At 46.8% G+C, this 19490-nt stretch overlaps 1 protein-coding gene across 1 annotated transcript in view; it reads right to left on the reverse strand.

Annotated features, from left to right (window-relative positions):
* Positions 1-238: 238 nt before the first annotated feature.
* LOC142896523 (NACHT, LRR and PYD domains-containing protein 12-like) overlaps positions 239-19490 on the reverse strand; it is a 167421-nt gene continuing 148169 nt past the window's right edge. The window contains exons 2-7 of the mRNA XM_076038224.1: positions 14717-14878; positions 13943-14116; positions 12510-12601; positions 12031-12112; positions 10390-10563; positions 239-305 (exon numbers count right to left, since the gene is read on the reverse strand). Of these exons, the coding sequence (XP_075894339.1) occupies positions 239-305; positions 10390-10563; positions 12031-12112; positions 12510-12601; positions 13943-14116; positions 14717-14878 (751 nt within the window). The remainder of the gene's footprint in view (positions 306-10389; positions 10564-12030; positions 12113-12509; positions 12602-13942; positions 14117-14716; positions 14879-19490) is intronic.

Consider the following 19490-nt stretch of genomic DNA (forward strand, 5'->3'; position numbering starts at 1 on the left):
TCTTCTCTCAGTTCACCACCCAGTTATTGATCAGTTCATCTTCATCAGGCCTCAGTATCAGTCCAACACTCCATGGTCCATCATCTGCACAAGATGGCGCCGTCCATGGCTGCTATGGCACTGACGTGTGTTGTGTTCTGTCTAAGTTTTGTGTACGTGTCCTGTGAGCCTTCTTACACTAAAGAAGAGTTGCTGCACTTTAGGGGTTTTACCCCACCGGACCTTTTTCCAACATTACTCACCCGTTCCACGGATATATTGGATATCCTGGTGAGAGGGACAGCGTTCTTTGCCAATGCTGTACGCTGGACCAGAAGACAACGGGGGAAGCGAGGTGGTTGTCTGGTTCGTCTAAGGAGGAGAAGTTTGCGCCCACCACTCCCAGGTATATTCCTCTGTAACGTGAATTCCTTGCCCAATAAGATGGATGAACTCCAGCTGCTGGTTTCGCGGGACAACGACTTCAAATCCACGGCTGTTTTTGCGTTCGTGCAGACGCATCTGAAACCGGCAGACCCAGATGAGGCTGTACGGCTGGAGGGTTTTTCCGCGTTTCGTGCCGACAGAGACTTCGAGGTAGTGGCGAAGTCGCGTGGAGGTGGATTAATGTTCTTCGTGAACGATCGCTGGTGTTCCGACGTGACAGTGCTGCAACAACACTGTTCCATTGACATTGAAACTCTCTTCATACTCTGTCGCCCATTCTATTCCCCCCGTGAGTTTAACGCGTTCATCCTCGTGTGTGTTTACGTTCCTCCGGATGCTGACGTCACCGCAGCAGTGGACACACTGACCTAACAGCTGTCGGGGGCGGAGCGTACTTACCCGGACAGTTTGGCTGTGGTGCTCGGGGACTTTAACCAGGCTCATCTGAGCAGGGCTCTCCCCAAATACAGACAGCAGGTCACTTGTGCCACTAGGGGTACGAATATTCTGGATCACTGCTACTGCACTATCCGCCAGGCATACCACTCTGTCCCCCGTGCTGCACTGGGCAATGGAGATCACCATCTCATCCATCTGATCCCTCGCTACAGGCAGAGATTGAAAATATCAAAACCTGTGGTGCGGTGCTTCAGAGTGTGGTCCAGTGAAGCGAGTGAGAGACTCTGTGCATGGTTGGAAAATGCGGGCTGTGACCAGGACTTTGTCGGGTGGGCGGGGCCTGAGGCTGGAAACGACCTGGATGAATACACGGACACTGTGACATCATTCATCAGCCTCGGCGAGGAGGTGTGTGTCCCTATCCGCTCCAGGAAGATCTACAACAACGACAAGCCCTGGTTTTCAGCTCATCTCAGGAGGCTGAGGTCGGAGAAGGAGGGGGCCAGGTGTAGCGGTGACGTGGTTTTGTTTAGGCAGGCCAAGTACAGGTTTGCCAAAGCAGTGATGGAGGCAAAACATCGCTTCTCCGAGAGACTGCGCCAGCAGCTCTCTGAGGGGAACTCCTCCTCGGTCTGGAATGGCCTGAAGACCATCACCAACTACAAGCCAAGGTCCCCGCAGGCGGCTGACAACCTCCTCCTCGCGAACGAGCTCAATGACTTTTACTGCAGGTTTGAGAAAGAGAGTTCCCCACCCGCCCTCTCCCTCCAACCCCCCCAGCTACAACCACAACCACTACCCCCATACACTAGGGTGTCCCTCTCCTCCCACCCCACATCCTCCCTCTCTGTTACGGAGAGAGAGGTGAAACTGCTGCTCAGGAGTCAGAACCCCCGGAAGGCGTCTGGCCCGGATTCTGTCTCCCCCTCTGTCTTGAAGCACTGCGCTGAACAGCTCGCCCCGGTGTTTACCAACATCTTCAACACCTCACTGGACCTGTGTCGTGTCCCAGCATGCTTCAAGGCTTCAACCATCATCCCCGTCTCCAAGAAGGCCAAGGTCACAGGCCTGAATGACTACAGACCCGTTGCCCTGACCTCGGTGGTCATGAAGGTCCTGGAGCGCCTTGTCCTGGCTCACCTGAAGCGCATCACTGATCCTGAGCTGGACCCGTTGCAGTTTGCGTACAGAGCAAATAGATCCACGGAGGACGCCGTGAACATGGCTCTGCACCACACCCTAAACCATCTGGACACTGCCGGCAACTATGCCAGGATCTTGTTTGTCGACTTCAGTTCGGCCTTCAACACCATCCTACCATCCACCCTGGAGCACCAGCTGTCCCTGCTGCAAGTACCTGCCTCCACCTGCAGGTGGATTACGGACTTTCTGACCAACAGGTCTCAGCGTGTGAAGCTAGGAAAGAGCATCTCCAGCTCCAGGTCCACCAGCACCGGTTCCCCACAGGGCTGCGTCCTGTCCCCCCTCCTGTCCTCCCTGTATACCAACACCTGTGTTTCCATCCACCCCTCGGTCAAGCTCCTGAAGTTTGCTGACGACACCACCCTGGTCGGCCTCATCTCCAAGGGGGACGAGTCAGACTGCAGGAGGGAGATCGAGCGGCTGCGGAGGTGGTGCAACCACAATAACTTAGAGCTAAATACACGAAAGACAGTGGAGATGGTGGTGGACTTCCGGAGGAGCGCAGCCCCACCCCCTCCCATCATGCTGGAAGGCACCCAGGTGAAGGCCGTAGAGTCCTACAGGTTCCTGGGTATAACCATCTCCCAGGACCTAAAGTGGGAACGTAACATCACGGCCCTCCTGAAAAAGGCCCAGCAGAGGCTGTTCTTCCTTCGGCAGCTGAGGAAATTCAGACTGTCTAGGGATATGATGACCCAGTTCTACACGGCCATCATCGAGTCCATCATCACCCACTCCATCATCACCTGGTTCCCCGCTGCAGCTGCTAAGGATCTTGTCAAGCTGCAGCGGGTGATTCGCTCTGCAGAGAGGGTGATTGGCCGTCCCCTGCCCTCCCTAAAGTCCCTGCACGACTCCAGGGCACTGAGGAGGGCGAGGAAGATCATGGCCGACCCCTCCCACCCTGGTCACAGACTCCTCACCTTGCTCCCCTCTGGGAGAAGGATGCGGCTGCTGAAGGCCACTACAACTCGCCATAAACTGAGCTTCTTCCCCTCAGCCGCCAGGCTGCTCAATGACTCTGGCTTCCCTCCCTCTGCCCCTCCAGTGACACCAGTGACACCAGCACTCACCACCAGCAGTACATAAATACCTTGCACTAACTAATCCCAACATGCACTTTATCTATATATATATATATATATTACTATATATATAGTCTTTGTTTACTTCCGCATTGCACTGTGTTGTATGTTTGTTAGTTGATATATATGTGAAAAGAACTGAAATGCACACATGCATTGCCAAAACAAATTCCTACGTGTTTACACAATGGCAAATAAAGAAATCTGAATCTGAATCTGAATCATGGTCACATGACCTTCACATGTTCCACACTAGACATGTGACTGAGAGTCTGCTTCTTCTCACCAGTCACTCAACCATCTCCATCAACAGTCAGCGTCTCTGTGATGATGCGTTCAAGGACCCTGAGTCCTGACTCCTGCTGTCTCTTCTTCTCTCTACAGGTGGAGGTGAGGGAGGATGAGGAGGAGACTGAAGAGGAGCGCTCCATCTAGTGGTGGCTGACAGAACTACAACAAGTGGAGCCAAACAGCAAGCTGTGTGTCACGACTAGTGATGGTGAGGTGAAGCCTCATGAGGCATTGAACCACTTGAGCCAACTGGTTCGAAGCTTCATGTGCACACGAAACCACCTACTGGCCAAATGTACAATCACAGGCAAGCTGTGTCTGAACCACGTGTGATGCATTGAATTTTTGTGTCTGTTATGTCTGTTGGGAATGACTATGAATTGCAAAAAATGAATGACCAAATAATTTCTGTACATAAATTATATATATATATATTTTTTTTGTTTTTGTTTTTTCTCACTTATTTATGATTATTTTTATGGGTACTGATGCCAGTGGTTATGGGGATGCTCCAAACAAATTTTGTTGTTAACTTTGTTCAACAATGACAATAAATAAATAACTTGACTTGATAACTATGTGTATGATACATTTTTTGAATGTATTCTGTTTGTGCAATTTTTTTCTGAAAATGGCATGGGTGTAATCAGGCAGATGACAGTGAAAGTGATTGTGGGACTTGGAAAAGGGCATAGATCAGGGGTGCTCACACTTTTTCAACATGCAAGCTACTTTTAAAATGAGCAAGTCAAAAAGATCCACCTCCTATAAAACAGGAAAACATATTCATTCAGAAATATATTTGTAGTCCAATGATAGAGAAAGAAAGGATTAAATGGGTCAACATGTTCCCATGTGCATTTATGCTCATCATTGCACAGAAAACTCATGGTTTAAAATTGTTTAGGTTATATCTGCCTATGTTTGATTTTATCAATAAAAGTGTGTTTAAGTTAAGATGTTTTGCTGTATATTTTTGTGTTTTCCAGCGCATAGGTTAGGGATAATTGGTGTGTGTGTGTGTGTGTGACGCAGACGTTTTGCTAGCAGCATCTCCCAGGATCTCCGGCGCGTCTGCAGTGCGTGCGCACTTTGAAGCGCATTTTCCGAGCGAGGCGTCTCCATCAGTTTACGCCAGGATTGCAAGCTCACGCGACAACCCCGTTAGTTTTGCGTGTAAAACAACAGCGAAACTCTTTTTCCTGTCCCTGTCTGGTCTTTATTTGATCTGAATGGTGCCGAAGCCGATACGTCACATTAACGTTTCAGTGTAAAGCACAGCACATATAAGAACAAAATCCAGCACATCGTACATTATGATCAAAATCAACCAGATCCACCGTGTTTTCTAATCCTGCCTGAACGATTCTACCTGCTGTAATTGACGCGGATCTCTCTCTCTCTCTCTCTCTCTCACACTCACTCTCTCTCTCCCTCTCTCTCTCCATGCTATAGACCCAAACTCCCTTCGCAATTGACCAGTAGATAGCGATGGACGTAATGGGCACCCCTGGCATAGATGCTTGTGTAACATGGACATTGATGTACAGGACAGGGGGCTCCATCCTATCACCTCTCCTCTCCTCACTCTCTCCCTAAGCTCTCAAAAATATCTCCAAACTAAACGCTATCTAGTCTCAAACACTCCAAACTATAAACGCTATCAAAAATCTAGTAATCCAAACTCTCTCCAAATCTCAGTTGACTGCAACTCTCCTACAATAACCCCCATTTTGAATGGAGCCTGAGGGGTCTATATAAACCGTTAAAATATGAATTGCATACATATATATATATATATATATATATGGGTCCACTTTTCTGCTGCAGATGGCCATTTTCATTTTACACCGTCCAAATTTACAGCTCAGGGCGCTGGGACGAATTCCAAATTGTGTGCAGATACAGGCCTACACTTCAAATAATTATGAGAAAAACCCAACGTAAAGAGAGCACTTCCATTAGGAAATAGTCAACATGAAATTTCGTCTTCTACTGACACCTGCTGGTCAAATTGAATAGTTGCAAATATTGTGAAGAAGTTGTCATCTAATTCTAATCCTAAACAATATGGCCATTCCAAGTGAAGTATTAAGACAATTAATCAGGTTTGTACTGCTTGATTAAACACATTCATCCCGTTCCAGTGCACTAAAACTCACTTCCCTTCAGGACCGTGTCAGTGAAGCGAAAACTTCCTTGAGTGACGCTGTTTCCCAGCATGCAATGCGAGCTCGCGATTCACAATACTATTTCATCACAAACATGGATGTAAAAAATAAAAAGGGACGAAAAATGAAACTTCAGGAACACTAACTAATACAATGCAATACAAGCAGAACTGGGCCAAAGTTTTATATTACGTACACCATAATACAGCCTTCTGTTGGACAAGACATACTATTTAATCCATGTCCTCCTATGGCACTTCCGTGGGAGGAAGCTCATCGTAGAGGTCACGTGCCGTGTGCTCGAGTGAGTTAGTGAACAGAAAAGTCAACGTGAAAAGTCGTGACAGGAGAAGCTTGCTGCTGGAAATAATGCGCTACAAGTGGATGTGACCCTCACTGAACCCAATTCAGACAACTCTCCCTCCACTTTTTTTGTTTTGTATGAGCATTAAAAAAAAACAACATAATAATAATATGGATTTTGACCATGTATGTTTTGGAGTTCATTGAAAGAGGTTAATTAAAAAAAAGGGGTGGGCTGCCATTTTCTTTGTCCCCTCTTTTCTCCTGTTTATTAAGTATGTAGGGAGGTTAGCCTTTCTGTATTTGGCTTCTCTTTCTTTCTTTAGTTAGTTCTTAAGGCGAGCTAGTTGGAGTTTGGTTTATTATTTTGGCCTGGGCCCACCCTGAAGCCTTTGCTGCCCACCGGTTAAGTTGTTTTGTTTATTTCATTTACTGATTCATAAATGTTTTTGTTGAAAACCGCCAACTGCAGTGAAAAACTTAATGAGGCTTGGGAGTGGGGGAAGGTGTCCCACACGTTGCGTCTCGGTCCCCCTCAACGGGACGTAACACGGACTTTTCACCGTGACAGCAGGTTGAGCTCCTACCGTTTTACAAGTGACGTCGTCACGTTAGCCTGTCCCATCCCTGCTAAATTCTTTAAAGAACTACCGTTAGTAAACTTTTAAATTATAATACACTCTACACTAATTGTAATTTCCTGCCCGTGGTTCTATATTGCAACAGTTGACGGCTCATATCAGCAGATAAGCAGCAACAATCTGGGCATTGCGGGTGATTCATAAATATGTCATTTCTTATTAATTAGCCCATAAGTGTTGTACACCAGTGTGACACCAAATGCTTGTTGCTGACAGCAGTGAAGAAATGACACTCTAGTGGTTCTGCACATTAGTATAAATAGAGTGATTCTCTATCATTACATCACAGGACGGCGGCACTCTGACAGATTCCATGAACCTGGACACTGATGATCCAGACTCCGGTCCAGATGAGCCAACAGGCCACAGTGGAAACGGGTCACAACATGGACTGGCTGCTGAAAGGATCCAGGTAGGTGGCGCTGTCATCCCAAGTTGTGTGTTGTGGAGGATCAGGGCCAAAGTTCCAGATGCTCACAGATGTGAGTCTGGATTCAGGAGGAGTGTTTGAAGGCTGGACTCCCAACAGTGATTGGCTGCTGAGGACCTCTCAATCACAATCAGGTTTTTTAGTGGCTGTGAGATTGAAAGTGAGATTGCATTGTCCAGGTAGGAGGACAGCAGTCAGCCATGTTTCACCTCCAGTCAACACGCAGTGGTTCACATGAAGGTCCAAGAGGCCTACAGACCTACACTGAGTCTGGAAGTGGCAGTACAGTTGGATCATTGTCTATGTTGTGTTGTTTGGTCATTGTGATCCAATGTAATGTGAGAGAAGGACGGGTGCAGTTATATTGGAGTGAGTTATTTAGAGTGTAATAGAAGTTATAATGCAGAGTCTGTTTTTATGAAATGTTCTATCACCTGGCATCCATCCATCCATCCATCCATCTTCTACTGCCGTATCCGGAGTCAGGTCTTGGGGGCAGCAGCCTCAGCAGAGACCCCCAGACTTCCCTGGACCCAGTCACCTCCTCCAGCTCCTCCAGTGGGACCCCAAGGCTTCCCAGTCCAGCCCAGAGACCTGGTCCCTCCAGCAGGGTCCCCTCCTGGTGGGACATGCCTGGAACACCTCCCCAGGGAGGCGTCCCAAACAAGACCCCGAGATGCTGGAACTCCTCCCCCTGAGGCAGGGCCTCCCCACCGACCCAGAGAGGGCAAACCACCTCATATCCAGCATTGATTTATCTGTTGGTGATTAATTATAATGTATCATTTATTTTATTTAAATTATATTTGAACTGAATTGGATTTGTTTGTAAAAGTGAGATTTATTTTCATTGATTCATGTGGTTTATGTTGAGACCTAGTGGAGAAGTGGGTATGGCCTACAGAAGGTTTGAGTACACAAGTTATTCAGATATGGAGAATCCCCATGGTAGGACTTCAGGAGATATATAATCAAAGTGTTAAAGCAGCAGAAATGAAACGTCAGTTGAGGTCAAGGTCACACAGGTTGTGATGGCTTTTATTGTCAGAATATTGAATCATTGAAATATAATGTTTGAGCTTGTAACAAAGTTAGGATGATATAACATAATCACATAAAATAAATGATCTGGTTTCCTTCTGATTCATTGACGTCCTTCTGAAATCTCCACACAAACATCTGGCAAGCATCAAAACCATGAATTATTTTGAGGGAAACTTCTTTTGTCTTACTTATGATTCAATAATGATTTGAGTTCCCATCACAGGTGTTGTGAATCACTTTATCTTTTCCACATGATTTCCTCATTTAAGATCATGAAGCAGAAATAAAGTCTCTTGAAAAGTATTTTTCACCTCCAAAATGAAGATGTTATAGAAGTCTGAAGTGAGAGCAGAGCAGTGTGTTGTTGATGTGTGGAACCTTCATGCTGAGATGTTCCAGCCGTGGATGATGAGAGCAGAAGCAGTGGTTGTGTTGCTGCTGCCTTCACTGAGCAGCTGCTCCAAGTCCTGCTTCTTCCACTGAGGATTCAGCTCCACCAGTGGCTTCTGGGACGTCTCTCCCAGTAACCACAGCAGCTTGTAGGGAGAAGCAGTCCGCCAGCCACCAGGCTGCACTGGGGTCAAAGGTCGTGACACGCCCACACAGTATTGGTGCGTGCAGCTTGCTGTTTGGCTCCACTGGTTGTAGTTCTGTCAGCCACCAGTAGATGGAGCTCTCCTCTTCACTCTCCTCATCCTCACCACCACCTGCAAAGATAAGAAGAGACAGCAGGAGTCAGGACTCACGGTCCTTGAACGCATCATCACAGAGACGTTGACTGTTGATGGAGATGATGGAGTGACTGGTGAGAAGAAGCAGACTCTCAGTCACATGTCAAGTGTGGAACATCAGAAGGTCATGTGACCATGGAGTGTAGGACTGATACTGAGGCCTGATGAAGATGAACTGATCAATAATTGGGTGGTGAACTGAGAGAAGAAGCAGTTTGGCAGCAGATGTTGGATGAATGAGGAGCAGCTGGACGTCACCATCCTCCTCTCACACTGTGACTGGGAACACTGGACCTCTGCTGTGGGATCAACTGGCTTTGGTGCTGGAACCATCATCCACTGGTTCCAAACCAGTACTAACCTCACACTCTCCAGTTGATGGTCACTGCTGTAGACAAGATCCATCAGTGGCTTCACTGATGACTCCTTCAGGGGGTTCATATTCAGGTCCAGCTCTCTGAGGTGGGAGGGGTTTGACTTCAGAGCTGAGAGCAGCCAATCATAGCTGAGCTCTGACAAATTGCAGCCCCACAACCTGAACAGAGAATAAATGATGGAGTTTATAATGATAGAGAGTTTTTCCTGGGTGTCATCACTCTGAAAATCAAAGTGAAATGTCCACTTCAGCATCTGCAATCTGCAATCTGACCACTAGATGGGAGGATTTTACCCACTGTACCTTCAAGCACAGTTTCATTCTTTACTATCACAAACCAGTGTCTGCAAATTGAATTTCCAACAGCAGTGAAGTGAAAATCATGACGACAACAACAAGAGTGATAGAAGTTGTAGAGTGAAGAGGGTGAACTGACCTCAGAGTCTCCAGTTTACAGTCTGGACTCTGCAGAAAACCACTCAGCTCCTTAACTGATGAATCCTGAAGATAGTTCTCAGCCAGGTCCAGCTATCTGAGGTGGGAGGGGTTGGACTTCAGAGCTGAGAGCAGCCAATCACAGCTGATCTATGACAACCTGCACCTCTCCAACCTGAATACGGAATAAATGATGGAGAGTGTCATTCACAGCTGGGTGTGCGCGCGCACGCGCGCGTGTGTGTGTGCGTGCGTGAGTGCGTATGTGCGCATACGTGTGTGTGTGTGTGTGTAATTTAAAACCAGTTTTACACATTTCTAATGGAATCAAAGTGAATTCCAACAAACTCAATTCAAAGTCATGACAACAATAACTGCAGCAGTTGTAGAGTGAAGAGGGTGAACTGACCTCAGAGCCTCCAGTTTACAGTCTGGACTCTGCAGAAAACCACTCAGCACCTTCACTGTTGAATCCAGAAGGCAGTTCCAACTCAGCTCCAGGTGTCTGAGGTGGGAGGGGTTGGACTTCAGAGCTGAGAGCAGCCAATCACAGCTGAGCTCTAACAAACTACATCTCCACAACCTGAATAGAGAAGAAATGATGGAGAGTTTTTCCAGGGTGTCATCACTCTGAAAATCAAAGTGAAATGTTGACTTCAGAATCTGACACTAAAGCAATCTGAAATCTGACCACTAGATGGTAGGATTTTACACACTGTACCTTTCCACCCAATTTCATACGCTTCAAACACAAAGCAGTGACTGCAAATTGAATTTCTAACAGCAGTGAAGTGAAAATCATGACAACAACAACAAGAGTGATAGAAGTTGTAGAGTGAAGAGGGTGAACTGACCTCAGAGTCTCCAGTTTACAGTCTGGACCCTGCAGAAAACCACTCAGCTCCTTCACTGTTGAATCCTGAAGGTGGTTCCAACTCAGGTCCAAGTGTCTGAGGTGGGAGGGGTTGGACTTCAGAGCTGAGAGCAGCCAATCACAGCTGAGCTTTGACAACCTGCAGCCCTCCAACCTGAATAGAGAAGAAATGATGGAGAGTTTAGAATCAAAGTCAAAAGTTGACTTTAGAATCTGACACTCAACAAAGGAGAGAGGGTGAGTGAATGAGCGCTGAAATCTGACCACCAGATGGCAGGATTTTACACTCTGTACCTTTAAACCAGGGATGCTCACACTTTTTCAACATGCGAGCTACTTTTAAAATGACCAAGTCAAAAAGATCTACCTACTATACAATCGGTGTGTGTGTGTGTGTGTGTGTGTGTGTGTGTGTGTGTGTGTGTGTGTGTGTGTGTGTGTAACGCACATGTTTTGCTAGCAGGATCTCCGGTGCTTCTGCTGTGCGTGACTTTGAAGCGTATTTTCCGAGCGAGGCGTCAAAACAAAATTCAGCACATCGGACATTATGACCAAGGGCCAATTCCAATTCCTCCCTTAACTCCTCAATCTCAACCCTCGCCCTTAACCCTCAATCTTTGGCCCTCAATCTTGGCCCTCAAAAATAAGTGTAAGGGCTTAGAAATGGGACACCCCTTAAGTGCAGTTACGTCTTCAGACTGTGGGGGGCTGCCGTACGCCAAAGCTAAGTCCAGTCTGTCAAGAAGACGACAACGACGAAGAAGAAGGAGAAGAAGAAAAAGACGATGAAAAAGAAGAAGTCCTCCGTCGCTACACAACGAGGTACACAAGTAACATGAAGCCGGGACCGCCGGTCCGGTTGACAAACATTGTAAAGTAAAAAAAATAAAAATGTTACGCAACAACGATGTCAATAATCCATAAAAAACTCTTAAACTAAGACAATAAAATGGTTTTGTAATATTTATATCTTTATTAACTAAGAAAATACTTCCATTTGTAGCTCGCTTTTTTGTCGCCATCTTTTTCGAAGATGTCTTGGCAAAAATACACAATGCCTTCTGGGTAGCCCTCACTGCCAAGGGTGGTCCCGGAGAATCTCAATATTGAGGGCGATACAGCCCTTAATCTCCTCCCTCAATTGGACGTTCTTAGAATCGGGACAGCATTTGCACCTAGCAGGGAGTGCGCATTTTTGAGATTGAGGGTTGAGATTGAAGGTTAAGGGAGGAATTGGAATTCACCCCAAGATCAACCACAACCACCGTGTTTTCTAATCATTGACTTCCTGCCTGAACCATTCTACCTGCTGTAAGTGACGAGGACTCCACTCTTAAAGCTCTCTCTCTCTCTCTCTCTCTCTCTCTCTCTCTCTCTCTCTCTCTCTCTCTCTCTCTCTCTCTCTCTCTCTCTCTCTCTCTCTCTCTCTCTCTCTCTCTCCCTCCCTCTCTCTCTCTCTCTCTCTCTCCGACCTAATGGGCACCCCTGTTTCAAACCCAGTTTCACTCATTTCAAACACAAACCAGTGACTGCAAACTGAATTTCTAACAGCAGTGAAGTGAAAATCATGACAACAATAACAAGAGTAATAGAAGTTGTAGAGTGAAGAGGGTGAACTGACCTCAGAGTCTCCAGTTTACAGTCTGGACTCTGCAGAAAACCACTCAGCTCCTTCACTGATGAATCCTGCAGTTGGTTCTGACCCAGGTCCAGGTGTCTGAGGTGGGAGAGTCGTTGGACTTCAGAGCTGAGAGCAGCCAATCACAGCTGAGCTCTGACAACCTGCAGCCCTCCAACCTGAATAGAGAAGAAATGATGGAGAGTTTAGAATCAAAGTCAAATGTCGACTTTAGAATCTGACACTCAACAAAGGAGAGAGGGTGAGTGAATGAGCGCTGCAATCTGAAATCTGACCACCAGATGGCAGGATTTTACACTCTGTACCTTTAAACCAGGGGTGCTCACACTTTTTCAACATGCAAGCTACTTTTAAAATGACCAAGTCAAAAAGATCTACCTACTATACAATCGGTGTGTGTGTGTGTGTGTGTGTGTGTGTGTGTGTGTGTGTGTGTGTGTGTGTGTGTGTGTGGTTCTGACTCAGGTCCAGGTGTCTGAGGTGGGAGGGGTTGGATTTCAGAGCTGAGAGCAGCCAATCACAGCTGAGCTTTGACAACCAGCAGTACTCCAACCTGAATAGAGAAGAAATGATGGAGAGTTTATAACGATGGAATTTTACCAGGGTGTCATCACTCTGAACATCAAAGTGAAACGTCGACTTCAGAATCTGCAACAAAAGCAGTCTGCAATCTGACCACTAGATGGGAGGATTTTACCCACTGTTCCTTCAAGCCCAGTTTAGGCCCTGTTTTCATTGCCTTGCCTCACCACGGTTCGCCTCGGTACGATTGCGTTTTCATTGGCTCTGTGATTACGACACCGTGGGCGGAGTCGACACGGTAAAGCGGGACAATGTTTTCCCCAGCATCACTTCTGTGCGATACACAACAGCGCAGCGATGGACAAAGTAGAAGTTGTTTCATACCTGCTGCTCGGTCTGTGGTTGCTTTTCTGTTCAAGAAAGAACACTTTCCCTCACTGAAGTCACAGTTGATCATTTATGCAGCAACATTTATAATTTATTGTTTCGTTTTCCATGCGAGCAAATGTGTAGTTCAACTTTCATATTTTCACCAAAAGTAAACACGAGACGGATACAACGGGAAATAGCGTTTATTTAAAAACAAACAAACAGAAAAACAGAGAGTAAACACGCCTCCTTATTTGAAATAGCTGACCTCGCGAGCCAAGGACGACTTTGTTATATGCCGCGGTGTTTGAGGCTTCCTCGCGGCCAAGAGCCACATCCTCTCGACGAATCAGTATTTCTTCTCTCCTCAAGACTCCTGGGGTTCCCTAGCTTACCGCGCCTCACGCAGGAGCAACTCGATTTGTTTTCTTTACCGAGCACTTCGCCATTTGCCGTTTGTCGTTTTTGCGAATATGGTTGAACACACTCGCGACGTCGAGGGCATTCCCGGTTCGCCTGCCTCTCCCCAAAAGACGAAAGTAAACATGTATTGAAAAAGCTGTTTTCAAAAACTGTATACACATAAATGTATTTGTACAACACCAATAGTAGCTACTTGTATTCACGGTAAAATGGACCTGACACGGAAGTTCTGTGTCAAAGGAGTTGGCGTGGATGTCCGCTCTGACAGGGAACATCGACGCGGACACGGAGCCAATCCAGTGCCCTGCTCGTCGCTACGTCACCACTAAACTCGCTTCGTCTTGCTCGGACCCTGGGGGATTGAGGTACCAAAACAGCGCCCCCTACAACTGTGTAGCAGCCAGTGCAAACACCCTAACACCATACCATGGCGAGGCGAGGTGAGGCAATGAAAACACGCCCTTTCATTCATTATCAAAAAAAAGTGTCTGCAAATTGAATTTCCAACAGCAGTGAAGTGAAAATCATGACAACAACAACAAGAGTGATAGAAGTTGTAGAGTGAAGAGGGTGAACTGACCTCAGAGTCTCCAGTTTACAGTCTGGACTCTGCAGAAAACCACTCAGCTCCTTCACTGATGAATCCTTAAGGTGGTTCCAACTCAGGTTCAGCTCTCTGAGGTGGGAGGGGTTGGACTTCAGAGCTGAGAGCAGCCAATCACAGCTGAGCTTTGTCAACCAGCAGTTCTCCAGCCTGAATAAATAATCAATATTTGATTTCTTCCATGGTGTAAATGTCATATTCAGAGTCATTTCTCCCTGTTGATGATCCAGATGTGCGGCTGTTGGGATCACTGAGTCATTCCCTCAAAGGAGTCATTGTGCCAGTGGGTTGTCAACACAATAACAACAGCAGTGTGTCAGTCAGTGTGCAGCCAATCAGCAGTGAAGATGGAAAATAATCAGTGAGTCCTTTGTGTGCTTGTGGCTGTTTTCAGTCATCAGAGTCTCATTACAAGTCAAACACATTCAAAGGACAAGATGAAGAAATACTGCTGCACTATTAATCTGCCTCTAATATTTCTTCACAGGATCTTCTGCTCAGTCATGTGACCTTCATCACCAATCAACAACTTCCATTGAGCTCCAAAGTGACTGGAGACATTTTCCACACTTTCTTCCACCATCCAAAGTCTTTTCTGGCTGCAGATTGTTGACATGAAAATATCAACAACATCCACTTTGTCTAGATGAGTCTTTAATATCTGCTTCAAAGTCTTCACACTGAGCAGCGTTACACACCAGTTGTCATCTGCTGACACACACTGTCCACCAGTAGAAAGCAGGAACTGACCTGAGAACTTCCAGTCTGCAGTTTGGACTCTGCAGTCCAGCACAGAGCAGCTTCACTCCAGGATCCCTCAGGAAGTTCTCACTCAGGTCCAGCAGTGTGAGGTGGGAGGGGCTGGACTGCAGAGCTGAAGACACCACTGCACACTGAAGCTCTGAGAGTTCACTGGATGAAGGAGAGCAGAGAGAGAAGTTGTGGTCGACATGTGAGATTCTAAAGACAGTGAAAGTGAATCAAGACTCATTAATGTCTGATCATCATCATCATCATCATCATCATCATCACCATCACCATCATCATGTAAATGGAGGGAAGTCCCGCGGTGGTGCAGCATGTGTTTACATCTGTGGTGCGTGGTGCCGGGACACTGCAGTGGTATGCAAACACTGTTCACCACTGGCACAGTTGATGATCATAAAGTGCCGTCCATTCTATCTGCCCTGGCAGTTTACTGCCATTTTGCTAGTTGCAGTTTACATCCCTCCCACCAACAACAGCAGTGAGAGGAACACTGCACTCAATGAACTGTAACAGGCCATCAGTGATCAACAGACAGCAAACCCAAAAGCTTTACCATCCTCACTGGAGATTTTAGTCATGCTGACCTCAAGACTGTCCTTCCAAAAGTCCACCAGCATGTTGGATTTCCAACAAGGGGGGACAACGCTTTGTATGTGGAGGTGTTCCGAGGAAGGAGCAGGGCTCGTGCTCATGTGCGATCAATTCCACGAGGATTGGGACTCTCAAAGGAAATGGGTGTGCGTTTGTGCGTTCGCAACATTTTGAACATCCAGATTTTTTTGTTTCAGGATGAAATCCATGTACGTTTTTGTAAATGAAGCCCCAGGTCCTCAGTGTCTCCACTACAGTGTCCTCAGTGCAGCTTCACACTCCAGTGTGTTCCAGCCACTGAGTGTCAACACGTCCTGTTGTGACTGACAGTGTTGCTCTGATCTGCTGCTTCAACTCAACATGATGCTCAGTTGTGTGTAAAGTCACTGCAGCTTGGAGCTCCACTGGATCAGAGATCCTTCACTGGCGTCTCTTCGGACTCCACTGCATCTTTGATCCAACTGCTGTTTTATTGTCTGCTGCCAAATGAAGGAAGGATGTGATGTGTTTGTGTGTTCAATGTGTTGATTGTGTTGATTGACTGTGTAGTTCCACAGTTTTCATTCATGTAGCCGCTCTTTACCTTTGACGCTCAGGTGTCTTCAATGTCCGTCCGTCATACCAGCACCACTACATCATTCATAAATTGATGAGACGTGGGTTCCATTTAACTCGTTTATTTTCCTTCTTGAGTTTTTGGTTCGAGGCAACACAGACAACGTGAGGTCAAAAGAATTTTTGGCTCACCAACCACTCCGGCTTGACCCGCTTTCCATCAAACAAACATTTCGGCCATTTTTTTTTCTCGACCTAAAATAGCTGCGGGTCACCTTTCAAAATAAAATAACGGCTTCAGCATCAGAATCGGATGGTCTTGGTTCCCTTTCTTGAAGAACTTGGCAGTTGTCAGCCGGAAGGCATCTTGCACTGTACCCCTGACGACGCCATTAACTTGGTCCAGCAGTGCAACGTAGGGCTCTTTCATCAGACGTTGACTGATACATGACTGAACGAATGGCTCGCGGCTTAGCGCATCAGCGACAACGTTCTTAACGCCAGGGACATACTTCAGATCGAAATCGAATGCGGCATGCTTAGCAACCCATCTTTGTTCACATGCGTCCAAACATGGCTTTGTTAAGATGTAGGACAATGGGCAATGACAATGACCAAACTTGTCACAAATGGCCCATTTTAACGCCAGGAATTCCAACCTGTGCGCTGGATAGTTAATTTGTGATCGGGACAGTGTCTTGCTGGCGAAAGCGACAGGTCGAGCAACAGTCTCACCTGGTGGCACTTGAGACAGGACTGCGCCAATGCCATCAAACGACGCATCAACAGCGAGAACGAAGGGCTCACTGAAGTTGGGGTGGGATAAGGTGACATTGCAAGCTAATTCATTCTTCAGGGTCTGGAACGATTCTTTGCATGCAGCAGTCCAGTCGCTCGCCATAAGCGCTGGTGGAGCAGATGATCGCTTTTTCACCTTCCTGCCTCTCATGGCCTTATGCTGCACCTGCCTTCCAGAGAGGAGTCTGAACAAGGGTTTTGCTTTAGCAGAGCAGTCAGCTATGAAGTGCTGATAGTAGAAGATTAGGCCCAGGAAAGAATTAATCTTCCTCCAGGAAGGGGTCACACCATCACTCTCCATCAGGTCAGCCTCTCCCACATCCATGATGGCTTTCATCTTGTCAGGGTCCTTCATCACCCCGTCCCCACAAATGACATGTCCCAGGAACCTTACTGACCTCCGCAAGAGATGACACTTCTTGGGGGCCAGTTTGAGTTTGTGACTTTTCAGACGGGAGAACACCATCACTAGACGCTCAAGCGCCTGCTGTTCAGTTGGGGCAAAGACCATCAGGTCATCAAGATAGCAGAGCAGACTAGTGAAGTTTTCATCCCCGAAGATTGACATCATCATTCGCATGAATGTTGCAGGACTGTTGGACAGACCTTGTGGCATTCTGTTGTACTAGTGGAGGCCAAAAGGTGAAGAGAAAGCTGTGTATTTTTTGTGCTCTTCATGGAGTGGCACATTGTAGAAGCCAGACGTCAAGTCCATGGTGGAGAAGAAGACATTTCCTCCAAGTGCAACCCACCGATCCTGGGGTGCCTTGGGCCAGGCCGTCGAGTCGGACCATGAACAGGACTGTTTGAAGCTGGGGAAGATCTTTGCAGGAGCACCTTCTCCAGCATGTTAATAAGGCGGTTCAGGGCATCAGGGTCAGTGGCCTGTGGCTGCAGTGGGCTCTGTTCTTCAGCAGGTGGTGCAGGTGGCGAGACAGCAGCAAGAGCATTCACTGACACCCTTTCTCTGGAAGTTCTGTTCACTGACATCATTTCAGAATGATATTCGTTCAGAATGTCTTGGACTTCACGAGCAGTCCACTTGTCTATCGTCTTCGACCTGTAGGTCATGGCGAGCTCAGTAGAAGGGCAGTTCTTTATGAACATTCGAGTCACCTCAGTGCTGGGGCTGTCCAGTGACTTTCCTTGCTCCTTCAGACGTTCAATGGCCAAGTCAACAGCGCGGTTCAGTCTAAGCCAGTAGTCAAAGGCATCCTCACCCTTCCCAGGAAGAGTGGTGTAAAAGTCTGCTAATGGGAGTGGTGAACACGGAACAGAATCAAAGTGCTTCCGCAAGAGACCATAAATGGCATCGGGGTTACAGGTGATGTTAATACCACTGTTCCTGGTCCCAAACCTGACAACATCCTTTGCTTTGCCACCAAGATGAACAAGGATCTCCTCTGCTTGTTCCTCAGGTTGCAGATTCCCCCTCTTAATGAAACTCCTCATGAGCTCCTCCCACTCCTGGACGGAAACAGAGTCTGAGTTGTCTCCTCTGAAGCAGGGGGGCTCCTTCAGCTTTCGATGAGGGACATATTGCAAATGGGACACGTCAAAAGCATTTGTGGCAGACACATTTGCATGGCTAGGTCGAGGGGTAGCACTATGTAAAGGGGAACTGGCTAGCATATCAGCATGGGCAGGCGAAGGGGCAGCACTGAGTAAAGGGGTAGTGACAGATGCACTGAGGTGAGAGATAATGTCCTGTGCCACCCGCTGGCTGACCTGTTGAATCAATGCATCACCCATCTGACCTACAATACTAGCAGCAATAACATCAGGGGTAGGTGCAGGGGAACACATGCTGTGCCTGTCCGGGACAGGGGAACGCGTGCCCTGGCTAGCAAGGGCATGAGGGTTTGCATCTGAGTTGGGGGGAGGGATAACACCAGTACTGAGCAAGGGGCGCCCAGGTTTACACTGATTACCCAACACTACACCACCCCCCTGAACAGGACTCTCAAACAGTAAACTTGAAGGATGCATAAAACCCCTCCCTCTGCCAGCACCAAAAGGAGTTACAAAAACATTACCCTGAGGATTACTCATCTTTCCAAAAAGTTAACAAAACACAATACCACAAAACAAAAGGATGAAACCACAAAAGGCCTAGACTGGAAACTGAAAAAAAAAAAAAAAAAAATCTAATAAAAGTACATAAACCCTCTATCTGATGTCTAACACTGCACAAAAGCAACACATCTGACCGACTTCAGTGACCGCAGATGAACAGCAGCAGCAGAACAGTCCCCGGGTCGCTCTGCAGCATCGGTAGCACAACAAAAGAGTCTCGAGTCACGGCACCAATGTGACCTCTCCTATTCTGTCCTGCTTGCTGTATAATGAAGACTTGCAGAAGTCAGGTGTGGAGCAGCAGTTTATTCTCTGAAACAGAATGGGACACAACCATAACTTGCTCCGTGAAACTTGGTCACCTCCTGCTTCATGGGCTTCCTCTGTACTGAAGTAGTGATCGTATAGTTGTTGTTTCTACAATACAAATAATATTAAAAATAAAATACATTTTTCTACAAAATACAAAAAAAATGACATTCGCAATTTCAATAATTCGCTCCCTAAAGCTCCATTTTTATACACTGTAACATTCTTCCAGTTACACACACATACCTGAAACAGAATGGGACACATCCATAACTTGCTCCGTGAAACTTGGTCACCTCCTGCAGAGACAACGTGCTCCGTATGAGAGCTGCGTGCTGCTAATGGACATGCTAGCATGCTAATCGTTTTTAATAGCAATTAAAAAAAAACGAACTTTGCTAAAAAATAATAATAATAATAATAATAA

The sequence above is a fragment of the Nelusetta ayraudi genome, unplaced genomic scaffold (assembly GCF_046127955.1).
Source record: "Nelusetta ayraudi isolate G7.1 ecotype Tasmania unplaced genomic scaffold, CSIRO-AGI_Nayr_v1 ptg000055l, whole genome shotgun sequence".
Classification (NCBI taxonomy): domain Eukaryota; kingdom Metazoa; phylum Chordata; class Actinopteri; order Tetraodontiformes; family Monacanthidae; genus Nelusetta; species Nelusetta ayraudi.